At 39.3% G+C, this 22,005-nt stretch overlaps 3 protein-coding genes across 3 annotated transcripts; 2 read left to right on the top strand and 1 right to left on the bottom strand.

The window, feature by feature from the left end:
- Window positions 1-2,052: 2,052 nt before the first annotated feature.
- On the top strand, window positions 2,053-3,927 carry LOC136810779 (uncharacterized). Its single transcript, XM_067067380.1, has one exon. It carries the CDS (start codon window positions 2,053-2,055, stop codon window positions 3,925-3,927), a length of 1,875 nt encoding a protein of 624 aa, XP_066923481.1.
- Window positions 3,928-8,233: 4,306 nt separating this feature from the next.
- On the bottom strand, window positions 8,234-12,437 carry LOC136810778 (uncharacterized). The gene is made up of 4 exons (XM_067067379.1): window positions 12,027-12,437; window positions 10,385-11,063; window positions 8,289-10,354; window positions 8,234-8,257 (listed from the first exon to the last, which is right to left on the bottom strand). Exons 1-4 carry the CDS (start codon window positions 12,339-12,341, stop codon window positions 8,234-8,236), a joined length of 3,084 nt encoding a protein of 1,027 aa, XP_066923480.1. The 5' UTR covers window positions 12,342-12,437.
- A 5,989-nt stretch (window positions 12,438-18,426) lies between these two features.
- LOC136810777 (uncharacterized) lies at window positions 18,427-21,030 on the top strand. The gene has a single exon (XM_067067378.1). The coding sequence runs from the start codon at window positions 18,427-18,429 to the stop codon at window positions 21,028-21,030; it is 2,604 nt and encodes an 867-aa protein (XP_066923479.1).
- Window positions 21,031-22,005: the final 975 nt, after the last annotated feature.

Genomic DNA, 22,005 nt, shown 5'->3' with positions numbered 1-22,005 from the left:
TGAAGAATAACCAACTTCCAAACCATGCCAAGGAGATTTGCATCGCCTTCCATGCATCATTCCTATCGAACCACGAGACATCACCCAAGGAAGATTCTGTCAATGAGAGAGGAATCTACCTACTTCAAACAATCCTCGTCAATGACCAACGAATCAACGTGTTCTACGACAATGGTTGCAGTGATCTAATCATCAAGGAGTCAGCAATCGCCAAACTTGGTAACCATGCAACCCAGATATCATCTACACCAATCAAAATTGGTGGTGTTGGTGAATCAACAACCTTATCAACACTTGGTACTTACAGTTTACAACTACCATTGTGTGATGGAGATCAAGCCTTGGTTTCCGGCATCTGTATCAAGTCGATCACAGCAACATTTCCTCATTACCCATTGGATCAAGTCATGGAGGATATTCAGCAATCATTCAGCTCAAGTGGCATATCAGATGTCACACTTCCTAAACCAGCTCAGGTTGTTGGAGGAGACACTCACCTGATGTTGGGTGTCAAGTATTTACGTTATCATCCCAAGCTCATTTATCAGCTACCATCAGGACTTGGTATCTATCAATCCGCATTTAAAAACGCCGATGGAGGACGTGGGGTGATCGGAGGCCCACATCACATCTTCACAAAGATACACCAATCATTCTTCAGTCATAACCAGATGTTGAGTTTCTTCAATCACCAATACCTCATCGCAAGAGGAGGAGTCCAAGTCGACCCAGATGTCAAGATGCTATCCTTACTCAGCAAAGACAAGCGTTTCGAGCTCTCAGAATCAACAGGATCAGAGATTACATATAGATGCATCAAGTGCAGATCCTGCTCGACCTGCAAAAGTTCCGACCATCAACAAGATATCAGCATCAGGGAGGAAGCAGAGCAGGAGCTGATCAATGAATCAGTCAAACTCGACCTCAATACCAACACTGTGACAGCAACCTTACCCTTGCTTCAGGATCCAAGCATCAGACTCAGCCCAAACAAGGACATTGCTATGAAAGTGTACCAGCAGCAAATTAAGAAGTTAAACAAAATCGAGAATCAACAAGACAAGCATGACATCATTGCGTCAGAGAAGAAACTTCAAGATCTTGGTTTTGTTGATTATGTACATAATCTACCAGCTGACCAACAACAGATGCTCAAATCCAGTACCGTCCAAAACTTCATACCCTGGCGAGCAGTGTGGAAGTTATCATCACTCAGCACTCCATGTCGCATTGTTTTTGATGCGTCACAGCCAACCCAATCAGGATTCAGTCTCAACGATTTGCTAGCCAAGGGAACAAACAATTTGAACAAACTTCAGGAGATGATGATCAGATGGTCCATCCATGAAATTGGTTTACACAGTGACGTCAGTAAAATGTACAACACTGTTAAGCTCGACCCAACGCATTGGACGTTGCAACGCTACATATGGCAAGATGAACTCAATCCATCAATGATTCCCAGAGAGAAAATAATCAAGACACTGATCTACGGAATACGTTCCAGCGGTAACCAGGCTGAACGTGGATTGCGTCAAGTTTCCGAAACCTTCCAAGATCAATATCCAGCTGCCAATCGAATTCTTCAGGAGGATGTGTACGTCGACGACTGTATTTCTGGCGACATCAACACAGAGGAAGCATACAAACGATCAGACGAGCTAGAAGTTATCACATCCAAAGGAGGCTTCAAGCTGAAAGGAATCACCCTGCAGATCCACCATCACACCTTACTGACGATGGAGTATCAGTGGCAGTGGGTGGTATGAAATGGTACTCAAAGTCTGATGAAGTTTCGATCTCAATCTCAGAACTGAACTTCTCACCAAAGAGAAGAGGAAAGAAATGTTCAGCTGCAACCAATATCATCCCAGAAGTACTCACACGTCGCCACTGTGCATCAAAGGTGGCTGAAGTTTTCGACATTACTGGCAAGCTATCACCACTTATCGCTGCTATGAAACTCGATCTACGAGAGTTATCCAATCTTCAATTGACTTGGGAAGATACCATACCAGATACCTACGACCAATTTGGATATCACATTTCGAGATGATGCAAGAACTTGGAAACATCAAATTCAAACGTGCCATCGTGCCTATCGATGCTGTATCGCTTGACATCGAAACGTTGGATTTCGGAGATGCAAGTAAAACATTGATCTGTGTATGTATATACGTTCGATTTCTCCGCAAGAATGGTCATTATTCTTGCCAGTTATCATTTTCAAGAACCAAACTCGTACCAAAAGACATGACATTACCACGTGCTGAACTTTATGCATCTCTAATGGCTACTCACACTGGAGAAGTTGTTCAACGATCGCTCAAACGATACTTCAAATCAGCAACAAAGTTTACAGACAGCCAAATATCCCTGTATTGGATAACCAACGATCAAAAAGTGCTCAGACAATGGGTCAGAAGTCGTGTCATTGAGATCAATCGATTCACAAGCAAAGATGACTGGTTGCACGTAAAATCCAGTGACATGATTGCAGATATAGGAACCAGGAAAGGAGCAACTTTGAATGATGTCAGTCAAGAATCATTCTGGATCAATGGCTTCGATTGGATGAAACAAGAAAAGAGTCAATTCCCAGCAAAGCGTGTTGAAGAAATCACATTGTCCAACAAAGAGTTATCCGAAGTCAATAAGGAAACACAAATCTGCAAGAACATTGAAGTGCACGTCAGCCTCAACAGTGACGAAATAAAGAAGAGATACGAGCTCTCTTCCTACATCTTGGATCCAAATCACCATTCATTCCATCAAGTCATCCGAATCATGGCATACATCTTACGCTACTGCAACAATCTTCGCAAAGCAAAACCAAAGCTTAATGGGGAATTATCTGAAGAGGAGTTATCATCAGCAGAGCAGTACTATTTTCAGAAAGGAACATCTGAAATCAAGAAGTTCACCAACAAATCGAAGTACGAAAACATCGCAAGAGAACAAAATGGAATACTCAAGTATTCTGGTCGTATACTTCCTGATCAAAGCATCTCAATCGTGGGAAGATTCACCAAAGTCATGAAAGACTTGAGCTCATCAACCTTCTGTGTGCCTGTTTTAGATAGGTACTCTCCTGTATCATACAGTATTGTCATGGACATTCACTGGAACCACCCTACTGCACGTCATTCTGGTGTTGAAACAACTCATCGATTTGTTCTACAGAAAGTGTACATCATTGATGGCAGAAGTCTCGTCAAGCAAGTTCGTGATTCATGTCAACGGTGCAGATACCTGATGAAACGTACAGTCGAAATCGCAATGGGACCAGTTCCACCATATAATCTCACCATAGCACCAGCTTTCTTTTACTCACAAATCGACCTATCAGGACCTTACCTGGCTTATCAACCACAAAACAAAAGGAAGACTATCAAAATCTGGCTTGTAGTTTTGTGTTGTTGTTCAACTTCGGCAGTCAGCATCAAAACAATGGATGACTATTCAGCAACATCATTCATCATGGCATTCACAAGATTTGCATGTGACAGAGGATTTCCAAAAAAGCTCCTTTGTGATGAAGGGAGTCAGTTGGTTAAAGCATGCAAAGAGATGAACCTGAACCTTCGAGATGTCCAATCAAACCTGATGAAGCTTCACAAAGTCGAATTTCAAGTCTGTCCTGTGCAGGGACACTATATGCATGGGAAAGTGGAAAGAAAGATACGTGAAATCAATGCATCTATCGAGAAGATCGCACACAAGGAAAAATTGTCTCTCCTACAGTGGGAAACGTTATCTGCGACAATGGCAAATACAATCAATAACCTACCACTCGCCCTTGGTAACATCGTTGGTGATTTCGAATGCATGGACTTGATAACTCCAAATAGATTGTTACTAGGAAGAAACAATGATAGAAGTCCTGAAGGAAACGTTATATACACCGACAATGAGTCTGCTAAATGACGTGCCCACGTGCCCTCATTTTTTTGACGTGCCTTCGTGCCCTACGTGCCTTACGTGCCTTCGTGCTCGCGTGCCTTACGTGCCCAACGTGCCTACGTGCTCGCGTGCCCTCCGAAATTTTACGTGCCCGACGTGCCTACGTGCTTACGTGCTTGCGTGCCCAAAGTTTTGACGTGCCCTCAAGTTTTGACGTGCCCTCAAGTTTTGACGTGCCCTCAAATTTTGACGTGCCCTCGAATTTTGACGTGCCCTCGAATTTTGACGTGCCCTCCAATTTCGACGTGCCCTAAAATTTCGGCGTGCCCTCAAATTTCGACGTGCCCTCAAATTTTAACGTATTGTCAAAATTAACAACAGTATTAGGCTCATGACCTAAATTTAAGCCCTTTTTTGACCTCTTTTTTGGGCTCGTGGAGATCAAAGAGACCGCTAGTGTTCGATCTGACAAAACTTTTTTGACAGTTTTCGATACGGCGAACAAGTTGAGGACGGTTAAAATTCTGAGGCCTAATAAAAAGGCCGACAGCTCTCGAACTATATGATAAATTATACACTACACTAGGTTGGGGTTTTAAAGTTGGAAGAAAAAAATATGAAGAAGACGTTTTGATGTCTGCTTATAAAAGAATTAGCAAGAAACACTGAAGGAGATGGTTAAGCATTACTTCGAATCAACCAAAACTAAATAAAGAACTTTTCTGATTGGTTGAAAAAAAGAGAAAATATGTGAGACGCATGCTATTTACTTTTTATCAGCTGGCTCTCTTTTTATTTCAAGTTAGGGGATATAGTGTTAATTATAAGAACTTTCTGAAATAGGAAGGAATTTTTTAAGATTTTAATAGAGGTATGGCATTAGAAATCCCATCAAATCTTAAGCATCACATTGAAATACAACTTGAAATTTTGCACAAAGACAGTCTCATAGTTTTTTGTTTCCCTATATAAAAACTTTTTTAATTCGATGCCAAATTTTTTGGAAATTTGTATTAAAAAATGGTGTATGTTGTCTCCACTTTTAGGAGAACATTTTAAGTAAAACATCATAAAGTCAGTGGCGCTGAAAATCTTAAACCCGCTGACCAAAAAGAAAAGTTTGTGTTTCTTTAAACACCACATTTTCTTATACAAATTGTCTGTGTCTGCACTTTTAATTAAAAAGAAAATAGTAAATCAACGATATTCTTATGTGTAAATAAGCGACACTCGAAAACAATGGCTTTCGCGAATATATTCAAGGATTAAAGGACAATCTTATTAAAAGCTGTGAAGCGTGTGGTGTACTCAATATGATGATAAGTAAATACGGTGATTTTTGATTTTTACTAATACGTTTTTGCGATTTTTGTGTGCAAAACGAGGAACAGTTTAACTTCACAGAAGAATTCATAGGAGAGGGACGAAATGTCTTCTGATAATGAATCATCAAGGTAGGACACGTCAAAATTCGAGTCTTCGAGGGCACGTCAAAATTCGAGGGCACGTCAAAACTTGAGGGCACGTCAAAATTCGAGGGCACGTCAAAATTTGAGGGCACGTCAAAATTTGAGGGCACGTCAAAATTTGAGGGCACGTCAAAATTTGAGGGCACGTTAAAACTTGAGGGCACGTCAAAATTCGAAGGCACGTCAAAACTTGAGGGCACGTCAAAATTTGAGGGCACGTCAAAATTTGAGGGCACGTCAAAATTCGAGGGCACGTCAAAACTTTGGGCACGCAAGCACGTAAGCACGTAGGCACGTCGGGCACGTAAAATTTCGGAGGGCACGCGAGCACGTAGGCACGTTGAGCACGTAAGGCACGCGAGCACGAAGGCACGTAGGGCACGTAGGGCACGAAGGCACGTCAAAAAATGAGGGCACGTGGGCACGTAGGGCACGTCATTTAGCAGACTCACCGACAATCCATCAAAAATCTTACAAGCAAATGAGCAGATCTATCAGTCTTGGTTCGAGATTTGGCTTATTACCCACGTTCCAAAATTGATGAAGCAACAAAAATGGTACCAAACAGATAGCATCAACGTTGGAGATGTTGTCATCTTTACGAAAACTGATTCAGCAATATCAAAGGATTATATGTATGGTCAAGTTACTAATCTTGAATACAGTACCGACGCTGTTGCACGTAAAGCCACCATACGATACAAAAACGTGACAGAGAACGCATTTCGTGAAACCAAACGAGCAGTTCGTGGTTTGGTTATTATTCATCATGTTGACGAGTCTGACGTAATGACTCAACTTGGTCAAATGGCATTGTATGTTGATTTGGCTTGTTCAAAATGATATTCCCATTGGGGGGAGTGTAATGTTTGTGCTTATAAAATGGACAAAATCATTTCACCTTCGTGTTAATGAACTTTGCTCTTATAAAAAGATCGCATATTGCTTAGAGAAAATATATTTTCTTATAATTAGCATAAAGCAATTATCTTTTTACGCATTTTTAATTGTTTCAATTTTGATCAGAGAGTTTTCACGTTTTCTGATTTTCACATTTCTGACAGAACACCTTTGTAGAAGGATGTATGCGAGGAAAGTCAGAGAAAAGTCACTATTTTTAATTTATAAATTTGGAATTTAAGTCAATGAATTTCAAGTTATAATTCATCAATTTTCACTGAATTATTGGCATGGCATTTCACAGCACACACTCATAGGCCAGCCGTTTGAATGTAGAGGCAGGCAGGCTGGACACAGATTAAGGGTCGGTTTGGAACACGCACACAATTGAAGTTGATTGATGTATTGTGTTGACAGAGTTCAAACTAAAAAGTACAAAATGAAAATGATAAATATTTTGAACTAAAATGACAAATCCTTGACTAAATGACAAAATATCCTAGATATCCTCAAAATGCTCGTGATAAACCTCTAAAATCTCTCAAAAATGTGAACAAATCATAGAGACAAAATGACAAGAAAACATGACTGAAATGAGCTAATTTTCAGTACAATTTTCAATTATAGAATTTACCTAAAATTTCCTTTCGAATTAGCTCATTTCAGTCATGTTTTCTTGTCATTTTGTCTCTATGATTTGTTCACATTTTTGAGAGATTTTAGAGGTTTATCACAAGCATTTTGAGGATATCTAGGATATTTTGTCATTTAGTCAAGGATTTGTCATTTTAGTTCAAAATATTTATCATTTTCATTTTGTACTTTTTAGTTTGAACTCTGTCAACACAATACATCAATCAACTTCAATTGTGTGCGTGTTCCAAACCGACCCTTAATCTGTGTCCAGCCTGCCTGCCTCTACACTCTTCCGGTACCATCCACCTTCAAAGAGTAACTGTCATTGCCATGTGTCTCAACAACAGTTCCTGATCGATCCCAACGTTTTGGATGGTTACCGCTTTGGTTTTGAATATAGCAGCGGTTTCCAAGAGTCAAATTCGGTAGTGCGTGTGCATGCTCGTTCCTCTTCTCTGCGGAGTGGTGGAAGCGTTCCCGAAGTGCCTCTTCTTTCTTAGCCCATGCGTCTCGCCACAAGGGTCGGATATTAGGGTTGGTAAACTTGTCCAGGCGACTGGCGAAGGCAAATGCATCTCTGATAGGTCTTCCGAATACGATTTGGGCTGGAGATAACTCACAATCACGATCAGGGGTGTTGCGAAGTTGCATCATGGCGCGGAGGAAGCGATCAGTATCAAGGCTACCACCGGTTCCAGTGTTTGATCGTAGCAGACGTTTAGCAGATTTTACAGCAACCTCAGCGCGTCCGTTCGACTGGGGATTGTAGGCCGAGGAGATGCGATGGTTGACGCCCCATTTCTTCAAAAAGGTCTCCGTAGCATTGGATATGAATTCAGGACCACCGTCACTCGAGATTTCAGTTGGCACGCCAAATCGGGAAAAATAGTTACGTAAGTATGCGATGAGGCCCTCTGATCCAGATTGAGGAGAGCCGTGCGGAGCTTTGAATACGTCTGACCATCCTGACAGTCTATCACCGATGACCAGGTAGTGTTGGGCTGCAGAGTCAAAGTAATCGGCATGAATCATCTCGAACGGAGTTGATGGTGGTGGGTTAGAGACAATTGCTGGAAGTGGCGGGTTAGACGGAGCGTTTTTGTTGCAGTCTTGACAGGATTGTCGCACACGTTCAATGTCCTCTGTGATACCAGGCCAAAAGATGATTGTTCTAGCGCGGGCACCCATTGTCGATACTCCCTGGTGTGCTGAATGGAGAACTGCAAGGGTAGCCGGGCGAAGAGATGGTGGGATAACAGCACGGTCATCGAAAACTACTACACCGTCAGTTAGGTATAAGCCATGCCGGTATCTCCAGTAGGAGGCTACTGTCTCGTTTGAGCGACTTTCTTCCGGAAAACCACACAAGATTGCGTCTACTATGGCACTCATCCCAGGATCCTGTGAAGTTGCGTTGGCGATTCGGTCCCAGGTCAAGGATATAACCGACTCTGTGTCACGACGAATTGCAGCTGCAATGAATGCTTCAACACGGTCTTCCTCGACTTGATCATGTGCGTTTCCAGAGGGTTTGCGCGATGTGGCGTTGGCAGCTAGATTAGTTTTGCCTGGTAGATGGACAATACGGAAATACCAAGGCAGGGTACGACGCTTAAGACGTAGCAATCTGGTGTTTGTGATTTCATCGAGACTCGTCTTGTCGGAAAATATCTTAGTCAAGGGTTCATGATCTGTGGCGACGGTTAAATCATTACACCCCATTGTAAAATACTTCGACTGTTCTAAACTCCAAGCAATGGCTAGTCCTTCCCCCTCAATAGCAGCATAGTTCTCTTCGGAAGATTGAAGGAATCGGGAGCCGGCAAGAGTTATGCGCCAGCCATCCTCGCAGCATGACGGAACGATAGCATCACACTCACAATGTTTCTGGAAGAGAAAGTAGCCCATGCCTTTCTTCGACCAATCAGTTCTGACACAGGTTGTTTTATCAAGATCAAAAATTTCAACTCCAGATTTAATATCGTCAATAATGCATTGTTTTGAAAGTTCAAATGCAGCGTCAAGTTCTGGGGTCCACCGAAACTGAAATCTGGGAGACAAAAACCGTCGAAAGGGCTCAAGATGCTTTCTTAGTTGAGCGTAATTTGCCACTTGATTAACAAGACCAAACCAGCTTCTCACATCGGTTGTCGAGGTCGGAGTCGGAAAGTTTTTAATCGAATCAAAATACTTTGGGAGGGGCTCTATGCGGTCCTCTGAAATACGGAAACCAGCAAAGTCAACTGCTCTCTTGGCAAATTGGAACTTTTCAGGGTTTAGGACAACACCGGCCTCTCCTAGAAGAGAGAGGATATCGATTGTTCTTTTCCAGTGCTCCTCAAGGCTTTCGTCATGGAACAAGGTATCATCAACCACTCTTTCTCTCCGTTCGAATTCAGCAAGGATAGCGTCCAACCTTCGATTGTAACCGTCACCGGAGGAGAGGAATCCCTGTGGGAGACGTTTGTAGCGCCACCGACCAAAGGGTGTGATGAAGGTGGTAAGAGGGCGGTCGGCTTCACGGAGGGGTACGCTGTGGAAGCCGTTCCAGGCATCTGTCACTGTCTTCCAAGTGTTTCTGGGTACCCGTCGAGCAACGTGGAATGGGGCTTCTGAATTGTGGGTTTCACGTTTGCAGAACTTGTTTAGTGGCGAGAGGTCGACAGTGCGTCGTGGGTTACCATCCGGTTTTCGAGTAACGACCATTCGGTGACACCAATCGACAGGCTCTCCGATGGGAACACGTTCAATCACGCCCAAAGCTTCGTCACGATGCAAATCAGATTCAACAGTCTTTTGCCAGTGCAGGGGTATCGGAGTAGCCTTGTGACATGCGATCGGTTTGACATCGTCCTTGATATGAATCTCAACTGGCGGTCCTGTCATTGAAGGAAGAAGCTGATGCGGGCACCTGTTGAAAGTTGAGCTCTTGTAACGATCTAAGAGCCAAGCTTTCATTTTGCTATTGTTCTCAGGTGTGCACAGAAAGGGAAACTCGTCTGGCTTATCAGGAACTGGTGTGCGTTTAGGACAATCACAAATGTCACCGTCATCTTTGGTGGCGCCGCAAATCATACCAGAACTCACAGAAGTGTCAATGTTCTGGGTTGAGCTTTGCTCTTTATCTTGGAACATACCGATTTGTGGAAAATTTCTATTGAGAATTCCCAAATCTAACATAGTGTCATAAGAAAGGTACAAAGACTTCACATCCTTGCTAACATAAATCATCGATTGACACGAAACCTTTTTCCCATTGGGAGATCTTCCTGTCAACTTTGCAAAGAAGGCTCCCTCGATTTTAATTGGTGACTTGTTGGCAGCACTCAACGACAAGGAAACTGGTGACAAGTCAGCTTTCGTAAAGCCAGCATTCAAGAATTGGCTAAGCGACCAAAGATTTGATTGGGCACCAGAGTCTGCCACCGCAGTAACTGATGTAGAAGCGTTTTTTTATGAAAGTTCAAGTTGAATGCGAGGGTGTTCCTTGATGTCGGAGCGTCTCTTGTTGAAGATATGATGACCAAGCGGAATCGATCGAACGGTTGATATTTGACCAACTGGGTCACTGTCGGAGGCTATAGCACCGGTCTCAGCATGATCACTGGCTCTTGATTTCTTCCAGCACGACTCACATTTCTTGTGGGGATTTCGGTTCCACCCTCTCGACTTTTTGGTGTAAACGTTGAAAGTATTACCACAATCTGGGCACTTGGCAGTCTTTGAACGATCTGCACGAGATGGGGATTGGCTACGTCCAAAGGATTGACGGTTTGAACGACGGTAAGATGACAATGCAGATAAGGAAGGTGAATTTGAATTAGCATTACGTGCAATCTCTCTGCTCTCGATAAATGCAATGACTTGAGCAATTGATTTCACCTGAATGTCCTCAGAGCTTAACGCCTCACGACGAATATCACTATCAGCAATGCCGTTAAGCAGGACGTCTCGAATCATCTCATCAGTATAATACACTTCACCTGTCACAGCGTTATTACAATTTCCACAATTAACGTTAAAGTTAACAGTAAATTCACACACTTCAGCTTTTCCTTGCACTCTAGCCGCAAATGTTCGAAATGGCTCATCAGGGTCTTGTCGCATAACACTTAAAGTCTGTCCAGATATAATTGGCAGTGGAAACAAGAATGCCTGTAATTTTTGATAGTCAAATATAATTATGAAAATTTTTTTTGCTTGTTTTAGAAAATCAAAAGCGCTATATTTGAATGTATTTTTGGTTGAAAAATTCGCGATTTTTAGCGGTTTAATTTGCGATTGTAAAAATTGAGCTTTTTTTCTACTTATGCTATAACGTTCATTTTTACACCAGTGGTAGTTTAACCTTAGGTTTAGAAGTTTGTTAAATTTCAAGGCAAACAAAAGAGTCCTTCGGAAGATATGGGACCCGAAATACCCCTTGGTAGCACTTTTCTGTGAAATATCAAATCTCCAACTTATTACTAAAAACGGGGGTTATCTTTTTTGAACAGTGCAATTAAAAGTTGGAAAATGTTAAGTGTTGGTGCATTGGTATTATTGGTATCATTGATTATTTCGAAACGAAGTAAAATCATATGCAATATAATTGTTTTTATTGAAAGGATAAGCATGAACTTATATTGCCTTTGTTTTTTTTAAGTCATTAAAGAACTTTGCTAATTCCCAAAACACTAAACACAGTTTGGCTATGAGGTCATTAAAGAGATTGTAAAATGTGTTATGATCGAAAAACTGTTTCATCAATCATATCACTACCCCCGTTTTTAGTAATAAGTTGGAGATTTGATATTTCACAGAAAAGTGCTACCAAGGGGTATTTCGGGTCCCATATCTTCCGAAGGACTCTTTTGTTTGCCTTGAAATTTAACAAACTTCTTAACCTAAGGTTGAACTACCACTGGTGTAAAAATGAACGTTATAGCATAAGTAGAAAAAAAGCTAAATTTTTACAATCGCAAATTAAACCGCTAAAAATCGCGAATTTTTCAAACAAAAATACATTCAAATATAGCGCTTTTGATTTTCTAAAACAAGCAAAAAAAATTTTCATAATTATATTTGACTATCAAAAATTACAGGCATTCTTGTTTCCACTGCCAATTATATCTGGACAGACTTTAGTTCCGAGCGAAGGACTCCAAGTGCAACTGGTACCACAGCAACGGATTTCAACACTTGTAAAGCCTCGGCTATAGGTTTGGTAGTGAAAGCAGGTTCCGCACGGAGCAATATGTTTCCCAACTGTTCAGTTGTACATTCTAATAACTGCCCTGCGGCGATATCATCCCGAATTCCAGATCCTGTACGGTAAGTCTCCCAACGACGTTGAAAAGCGTTCCAGTCTTCATTGGTGCAGTTGAGCTGTAGCTTTGGACGGTCAAGTTTTGGGCCTCTTACGGGAGGAGCTGCTGGTTGCGGTACTACCATGTGTGTGTATGTGTGAGCGTTCAAGATTGCTGCAGCCCCAACTACATCGACATCATCAGTGGCGAACCCACAACCAGGGATTGGGCAATTCAAAACAGTCATAATGCAGTGATAAGGATCAATACATGGATAAAAGTATCATTCAGCTAATTTCTATTTAGTATAACGAATGTATTGATCTAAACGATAAGATAAATATATGTACAGTAACATAACTATGACTCCATTATCGTACAAGAAGATCAAACACCTCAATATGTACAGTCTCGAGAGAAGACGCAAAAGATACCAAATTATATATACATGGTGTATAATCGAACAACTGGTGCCAAATTTTAACTATGGTGAAGGGGAAGGCGGTATTTATTCATATACAAACCAACGCCTGGGAAGAAAATGCCACCTCAAACCAGTGAATACAACGAACAAGAACATTTGGAAGAGCTGCCTTTCAGACACAGGTCCAAGACTATTCAATGTGTTACCAAGAAAAATACTTTTTCACAACTTGATCAATTTCTGCAAGATGTTCCCGACCAGCCACTGCTCCCTGCCCATCTCCCTTACTGGATGGCTGACTCGAATTCAATTGTTGAAATGGTCAAACACCGGACCCCACGGGTTGAGTGAGCAGAGAATTTGCTGAAACACATCAAAGGTAATCAAAGGTAGGTATATTGCCTTTTTAATCTTTGTGTAAAGTTGCATGTGATTTGCATATTTTCCAACTAAATCCAATCACGGCTTTTTGGACCTACCGGGTGCCCCGGTGGAGGTTCTATAAATTAACCCATGTCCGTCCGTCCGTCTGTTACCAGCTTTTCTCAGGATTGGCTCATTAGTTTTTTCTGATTTTTTGCACAATGATGCAAAATGGCAATGCCCAGAACGTGACAGAGCCCGATTTTTGAGAAAAAATTTATTTGGGCAAATTTGGGCCAAAAACTACCTAAAAATAGGGTTTTTTGGACTTTGTGCAAAATCCTGTCATTACTTTTTTCTGATTTTTTGTACAAAGATGGAGGGCAAGATTCTCTAAAGAATGGCTGAAGTGGTTTTTCCCGGAAAATTCTTATTCGCCTTAAAAAACGGATTTTCGTATTTTGGGGGAAATTCCCTTTAACCAAATAAGAAAATATAGCTTTTCTCAATGTTGACTCGTTATTTTTTTCTGATTTTTTGCACAATGATGCAAAATGGCAATGCCTGAAATGTGTCGGAGCCCGATTTTCGAAAAAAAATATATTTGGGCAAATTTGGGCCAAAAACTGACTAAAAATAGGGTTTTTTGGACTTTGTGCAAAATCCTGTCATTACTTTTTTCTGATTTTTTGTACAAAGATGGAGGGCAAGATTCTTTAAAGAATGGCTGAAGTGTTTTTTCTTGGAAAATTCTTATTCGCCTTAAAAGACGGATTTTCGTATTTTGGGGAAATTCCCTTTAACCAAATAAGAAAATATAGCTTTTCTCAATGTTGACCCATAATTTTTTTCTGATTTTTTGCACAATGATGCAAAATGACAATGCCCAAAATGTGACGGAGCCAGATTTTTAAGGAAAATTTTTTTGGGCAAATTTGGGCCAAAAACAGCTTAAAAGGTTTTTTGGGTCTGAATGGTTTAAGTGATTTTCGTATTTGGGGACATTCCTTTTTACCATTTTACATTATTCAACACACAAGCTTTATTTTTCCATTCTGAATTTTTGTACAATTATTGTCACTTTTTTCTTATTTTCATCTGATGTTAATCCTTAGGTAGGTCCATTCAGCATGTTGCTTGTTCATTCCTCAATTTTTGCATACAGTACAATTCAAGATGGCGGATGGAAAGGTGAAAAGGTCTATGAATGACCTGGCTGGTCATTAAAATACAAAGTTAAATCAAAACAAACCTGATGATTTAATTTAAACAACCCTGCCTATGTAGACAGGAGAACCGTCCTGTATTTTTATAATCTGATGTATACAGGAAGGGTGTGACCTGTGAGGCAGATTTCTGTCTCAAAAAATTTACAGTTGGAAATTTGAATTTAGCGCTGTCCTCGCTTACTAGGAGGACTTACTCATTAAAAAATGGCGTTCGTGTCTTTTCTCACTTTTTTTTAGCCTAGACGATACAGCAAACAAAGTACTACACTGTGCTTTTAATTGGCTGAAATTTTTTTTTGATTCAGAAAAACTTTTTCAAACTTCCAGCAATGATTGACCAAAGTCTTACAATGAAAATTATCCAGCACATTTTTTATCTTCTTACCTTCTTCATCTTCATTGAAGCACTCAAGGTTTACTGAAGTTAGGCACATAAGATGTTCTTAAAATTATTGATATTCACTGAAACACAGTTCGTTGTGCGCTGTGGTGGAGTGCATGACGCAACTCACGCGGCAACTAACTCGTCTTCTGTTGGAAGATCATTTTGGGCGTTTTGGCGTTACCACCCTCAAAGCAGTTGGCGCCTCTGTCTTTTCGCAACTCTTTCCACCATTTTAGATGGCCTTAACAATAAATCCAAAAGGACGCCATAATCTTGGAAGATAAGTTGTTTTGGTCTCCGGCTTTGGCAAGTAGCAATGTTTTTGGTTGTTTTCGATGGGAAATGGTAAGAAACTTAAGTTTACAAGTGTCATTTAGTTTTTGCTGGCTTTTAGAATGGCAGGATCCTGGATGTTTTCCCTAACTGATGTTGTAATGTTCTGATTTGGCGTTTCGTATGTGAGGCCTGTATTTTGATCATTCAATCTCAAGAAGTGTGGGCCAGTTGTGCATTCTAAATCTAACCAAAGATTGAACCTTTGTATGGACACTGGTGGATTTGATGGTTCACCAGAACCATCAACTCCACCAGCAAGCTCACCAGAACCATCAGTTCCACCAGCAGATTCACCAAAACCATAAAATCCACCAGTGTAAGTGGGGTCACATCTTGGGGCAAACGGGTCACATCTTGCAAAATTAAAGATGGCGGACGAAGCAATGAAAGTGAAGGAGAAATTTTAGAGTTTCATCGATTTTTGTTAATTATTAAACTTTGACGCTAGGGGGTAGGGGGTTTTCAATTAGCGTCAATTTGACATTAGTCGCAGGAAGAATCAATATGTGAGTGACCCCTTAAAAATATCATTATTAACGGATTAAAAAATTTGAGATTAAATGTCTAGCATTTATTTGATAGCTATACAAGTTTCCCTCCACTGATGCAAGTTACCCAACTTCAGGGTAGAAATCTTAGCCGGTTTTCCAATTTCCAAAATCGGAAATTGAGGAAACTTTTTTGGAAAATCAGAAAATCAGGGAAACTTTTTTCCAATAACCGGGATGTATTGGGAAACATTTTTCCCAAAATCATAAAATCAGGAAAATATTTTTTCGGAAATCAAAAAATTAGGGAGATATTTTTTCAAAAATCCAAAATGCGTGAGATTGTGTGAGAAAGTGTGAGAAATCAAGTTTTTCAAAAATTGCGTGAGACAATGTTGAAATGTGTGAGTCTCAAGCTCAATGCATGTGAGTTGGCAGGTCTGGTTAACTAGTATTTGCACAATCTGAAAATATGACTACATGAAAGATCATGTTTCACTGATTTCGATAACCCAAAAAAAAAAACACCTTTTTATTAGTTTTCAATCTTCAAAAAACCACAAAATTAGCCTTATTACTGCTGACGAAACCAAATCAAAATGAAGGGCCACTCCAGAAAATAGTCGTTACTGGGTTGCAGACAACAACAATTTTGGAATGTCTATTCCCTTACCTTTACCCTCGGAAATCATAGTTATAAAGATGCTTTACCCTCTGAAATCCTAGTTTAAAAAATGTTTTCCCCTCGGAAATGCTAAGAAATGAAGTTACCCATTGGCAATCCTGCTTGACAATCGAGTACACCAACGGAAATATCGGGAATTACTACTTACATTCAAACACATAAGGAAATCGCGGTCAAATTTAACTACATCAGGTACCAGAGGGGAAATTACATGCTTACATGCGTGTTGATGGGGTGTTTTCCCATAGCTGTCAACTCTCCCACATTAAAAACAGCCAAATCTCCCGCATTATCAGGATTTTCTCCCGCATTTCCAAAAATTTTCCGATTTCCTGAAAAAATTCAGATTTTGAAAAAACGGAATGGCAAAATTTCCTGATTTTGGAAAATTCCCAGATTTTCCAAAAAAAAATTCCGATAAAATCTTTCCTGATTTCCTGATCTGGAAAAATTGGATTATCGGGGAAAACTTTTTGGAAAGTAACCCAGCTGGATTTGGGATTTAGAATGTATTAGAAAAGATAAATCCAGACACATGTCTGGAATTAAAATTCTATTGTCCATTTTTGCAACATAAAAAAATAATAAACAATGGAGAATGAAAACGTTTTCATTTTTTATTCCTTATTTATTTTCGCCCTATTGCAAATAAAACAATATATTTTTAATTCTAGACAATGTTTCTGGATTTATTTTTTGCAACAAACTTATTTTTTTCCGTGGACGCCCAGTTTTAGGGTGTCCTGAAACAAAATCAGCAGCACCCATTCTATGAATTTTCTGCAAATCACCCAGAAGACAGCTGTGGTTAACGGTATCAAAAGCCTTGCCTAAGCCCATAAAGGCTCCAGTGACTTTCGATTTGTCCATGTTTTCCCTGATGTGGTCGGTGAACTTTGTCAAAGCATGACGTGTAGATCGTTTACAGCGAAATCTAAATTGATTCTCGTTTAAGAAGTTGTTTGTTTCAAGGTAGTTTGTTAGTTGGATGAATGTGAGGGGTGCCGCTATTTCATGTGCAATGTATCTGATGATCCTTGCAGGTATCTGGCCAGGATCAGTTAGTTAAATTTTTAACCTATTGTGCGTGTAAGCTGGCGGGCTGAACGTAAAAGCTGAGTTTGTATTGTTTACAATATGCAGGTATTTTACGTTGGTTAAACACTTTCCAAGTAAAGTTTATTATTAGAGATGTCATGAGACTGGATCCAACTTTAGCATTAAGAAAGAACAAAATGCATTCACTAACGATGTTGTGTCAGTCGTAAGCTTTGCCATAGATTTTAAAAGATTTTTGTTTACTTCCATAATCCTTGGTCCCATAGCATTTTTTTATTTGGGTCCAAAAATCTTTAGGTTGGTTGCAAGTTTCTCTGAAGACAGCTTTCGCAGAGCGGATCATTTTGTGGAAATGCTGAGCACAGACATTAACAGAATAAAATTCAAAATGTCGGCCGAACAAACACTGAGAAAAACAAAAAATCAGGAGTTTTCAATTGCTTACNATTTAACAGAAGCAGCCACTGACGAAAAATTCGTAAATACCTGTTCTTATTTACCAGCTGGAAGGATTTTTTGATTTTTAGAACAGAAACCCCAATTTCCAAGGTACCAATTTTCTACTCAAAACAGATCAAATAATTATTATTCGTTACTAAAACAGATCGTGTTTATTCAGCCAAGCAAAGCTTAAGGCCTGACCATAGTGAGTTTTTAATATTTGCCACTTGCAAAATATAAAGTTCTACTTGATGTAGCCCACGAAACTGTGGTATGTTATACATTTTCTGTTAGGCCAATTATCCGTGATTTGAAAAAATTTGATGAAGAAGAAAATGAAGACTTTTGTGAAGAAGAAGAAGAGTATTTCAACTTTGAAGAGCTGAGTTTCGGCGAGGAAAAAACATTTTGAAATTTTTTTTGCGGTAGATGGTGTGAAGAACAAAGATGAGTTATATAACTATAAGTAGTCACGGGTCACGTGATTAGCACGTGACCCGCTCTTTTATTTTTTACAGTCCTCTTTTGTATTTATATTTTAGTTGCTCGGAAAGACTCATCGGAGACCGTCATAAAGACCTATACTATCTCAAATTATTAGGCTGAACATTTTGGTACACACGAACCGGATATTAAAAACAAAAAATAAAAGTAGAAAAATTAAAAAGTATAAGAAATTTATTTTATGGTTTGGCTTGTTACTTTATGGTTTTGGTTTGTTTTGATTTCATGGTTTTGTTTTCTGGATGTAAATATTGAATGTATATAGTTTCACGAAGAACATTTTGGTCCAGAGTTTCGTTGTAAAAAGTTGTACATAATGTCGCTTACCACTAAAAAGAGAACACGTACCGGCTGTTTAAATTTCATGAAAAATTATTTCGAAGAGCTTGAGGCTTCGATCATTGCTTTAAAAACTGTTGATGAAGATACTTTGATTGATTTGGAAAATAAACAAACTTTATTGCAAAACAAATATAAGAAATATTTGGACCTTAGTGAACAAATTGGAGAAATGCTTGAAGAAGACGCTGACTATATTGCCGATCGGAACAGTGTCGACCAAGAAGAGGTGAAATACAGTAAGAAACTTTTGGTGTTGAAAAACTTAATTGCAAAACATAAGAAAAAGCCAGAGGCTAGTGTAAAAGACAGTGACTCAGTTACAACAGATTCAGAGAGCAAAAGAGTACCGGTGAAACTGCCACGTTTCGTCATTAAAGGGTTCAGCGGTGAACCTACAGAATATGAAAGTTTTAAACAATCTTTCACGGAGGCGATAGACAAACATCCTGATCTATCCGCCATTGAAAAAATGAACTATTTGATTAGTTATCTCTCTGATGAGGCCCTAAGATGTGTGAAAGGCCTGCAGTTATCTCACCAAAATTATGAAACTGCAAAAGAAATGCTCGAAAAACGTTTTGGTAATAAACAACTTGTTATTAGCTCTCATGTCAAAAAACTGTTAGACTTAGAGTTTATTGATTCGAAAAATGTTAAAGGTTTGCGGAATCTTTTTGACAAAATTGAAACTGAGATAAGAAGTTTGGACTCTTTAGGTTGCGACAGTACAACTTATGGGACAATGCTTATCCCAATTATTATGGAGAAACTCCCTCAAGATATAAAACTCGTTTTATCCAGAAAATTTGAAGATGTCTGGAAATTGACAGACATTATGAACGAACTTGAAAAAGAATTGTGTGCTAGAGAAAAAGTTTCTTCTGAAGAAAATTTGCGTGATTCAGGTTATACTGCTCAATCTCTCTTCGTCGGGAGGGGAGGAAACAGAAATAGAAATAAAAATTCGGGAAATTCTGGTAACTCTGATCAAAAAGGAAAAGAGAAAACTGATTTATTATGCATATTCTGTCGGCGGGATCACTACTCAAAAAACTGTGATATTATTACGAAACCCGAAGTGAGAAAGTCAATTTTAATGAAAGAGTCTAGGTGCTTTGTTTGTATGAAAACTGGACATTCAGCAGGCAAGTGCAGGAAAAATTGGAAGTGTCAAAAATGTCAAGGTAGACACAATACGTCAATTTGTTGTTATCAGCCCAGTCAGGATCAAGAGAAACCTCAGGAGGATAAGGACAGTAAGGACTCTGAGACGAAGGAACCCAAGAAAGTAACTGCTAACATCAGCTATACGAAAACAGCCAATCCAGTTTTGCTTCAAACAGCTAGAGCCCAAGTCAGCTCAACGGATGAAAAGAAATCAGAGAATTTGAGACTTATGTTCGACACCGGCAGTCAACAAAGTTACATTAGCAAGGAAGCCAGAGAACGATTAAAGTTACGTACAGTGGGCAAGAAATCGGTTAACATTATGTCATTCGGAAACAAAACGGAAAATCTTGAACTTGATGAAGTTGATTTAGCTGTTAAAAACCAGAAAGGAACTTTGAGTATTTACGTACGTGCTCTCGTATCAGACATCTGTTTACCGTTAGAGGATCAAGTTATCAATTTAGCCCAAAGTAAATACAAACATTTACAAGATTTGAAATTAGCAGACCAGAATCCCGACAATCTACCGTTACAGATAGACGTGTTGATCGGCTCAGCAGATTATTGGAACTTTATTGGTCAGAAACAGATACGTAGTCCAAATGGCCCTACTGCTATATCGTCAGAACTGGGTTATGTTTTGAGCGGTCCAGTTGAAGGAGGGGGAAAGATTAAAAGCTCCACCACAAACGTTGTTAGTACTCATTTTATGCGTGCAGTGCAAACAGATCGAACTGAGGATAAACTTACATATCTAAATAAAGCTTATGATACTGATTGGAGAAAAACTTTAACAGAGGAGGATATAACTGTTTTACAAGATTTTGAAAAATCGACTGTTTTCGAGGAAGGAAGATATCATGTTTCACTTCCTTTCAAAGAAAATTCTGAACCTTTGGGAGATAATTACAGAACCGCTAAAAAACGTTTACAACACCTGCATGAACAGTTTTCGAAAGATAAACAACTTTTTGCAGATTATGAGCAAATTATAAATGAACAAAGAAACTTGAAAGTTATTGAAGAATGTGAGAATTATTCTATTGGCACCTCCCATTATTTAAGTCATCGTGGGGTTATAAGAACTGATAAACAAACAACACCCCTTCGTATTGTTTTCGACGCTAGTTGCAAAAGTCGAGTGGGCGGACCCTCTTTAAATGATGTTTTGTATACTGGTCCAACAATAACCGCTCCTCTGTTGGACGTTTTGATTAAATTGAGAGCACATAATTTCGTTATTTCCGGTGATCTTGAAAAAGCATTTTGGCAAATCGCATTGTTTGAAGAAGATAAAAACTTTGTGAGATTTCTTTGGTTCAAAGACACCGAAAACTTTGACTTCGAAAACTTTGAGAACAATGAACTTATTGAATTACGATTTACACGTGTTATTAATTTCGCCTAGCGAAAGTATTACGATAGCCTTTTCTCGGCGGGTTGGTGTAATTTAAGATGCACGATCTAACGATTTACGATGCACGATTCGCGATCCTTGCATAAAATATGTTAATTTATGCGTAATCATGCTAATCATGATAAAATATTTAGGCAATTTACAAACTTTCATTCGCTGAAACTCAATTATTTTTAAAAACATCATTTATGTAAGATTATACAAATTATTCTCTTTCCAATTTAAATTCAGTTATAGATCAAAAGAAAGTGAAGGCCACGTGCATTCACCTTCTGTACTCTCTCTTTTTCATAGCTTGAATCAATATAGGGGAATTGTTTACCGAAAGGAAATTCTTTCTCATAATAGAGCACCCGTTTTTTGCTTCGTACATTATGGTCCGCAAAACACATTGTTAGCCAATATATTCTTTTATTTGCTTTAAGAAAGAAATTCCTATATTCGATTATGATTGTTAAAACTGAGGAGAGCAAAAATATTTCTTGTGCATTGTTTACTTTCACTCTCTGTCTATAGTAAGATGTTCACAAGGTAGCTTCCATTATCAACATTATTATGCAAGTTAATTTTTTTCATAATTTTACGGTCGTAATTATTCGTAGTTCCATTGCTTGCTTATTTCTTTTTTGTTGCATGAATTTACCGTGGTAAACAAAAGTGGGAAAAGATTATGCCATTGTTTTAGAATTATGTTATATAATTTAAGTTTTATGATAATTATTCGGAATAATCAGCATACTTTATGCATGGATCGTGCATCGTGAATCGTAAATCGTTAGATCGTGCATCTTAAATTACACCAACCCTTTCGCGGCGGCGGCGGTGCGGAATAAAATTTAGAAAACGAAAGTGTCTGTAACGGTGGTCAGACTTACTAAATTTTATTTCTGTGTAGCTCAACAGGCCGTGTAACCACGGCCACTTTTTGCGAAATCTTTATATATAAACTACGGGCGTGATATTGAA

Source organism: Clytia hemisphaerica, unplaced genomic scaffold (genome assembly GCF_902728285.1).
Source record: "Clytia hemisphaerica strain Z4C2 unplaced genomic scaffold, Clytia hemisphaerica genome assembly, whole genome shotgun sequence".
NCBI classification, from domain to species: Eukaryota; Metazoa; Cnidaria; class Hydrozoa; order Leptothecata; family Clytiidae; genus Clytia; species Clytia hemisphaerica.
This window is presented reverse-complemented; position numbering and strand designations above follow the sequence as displayed.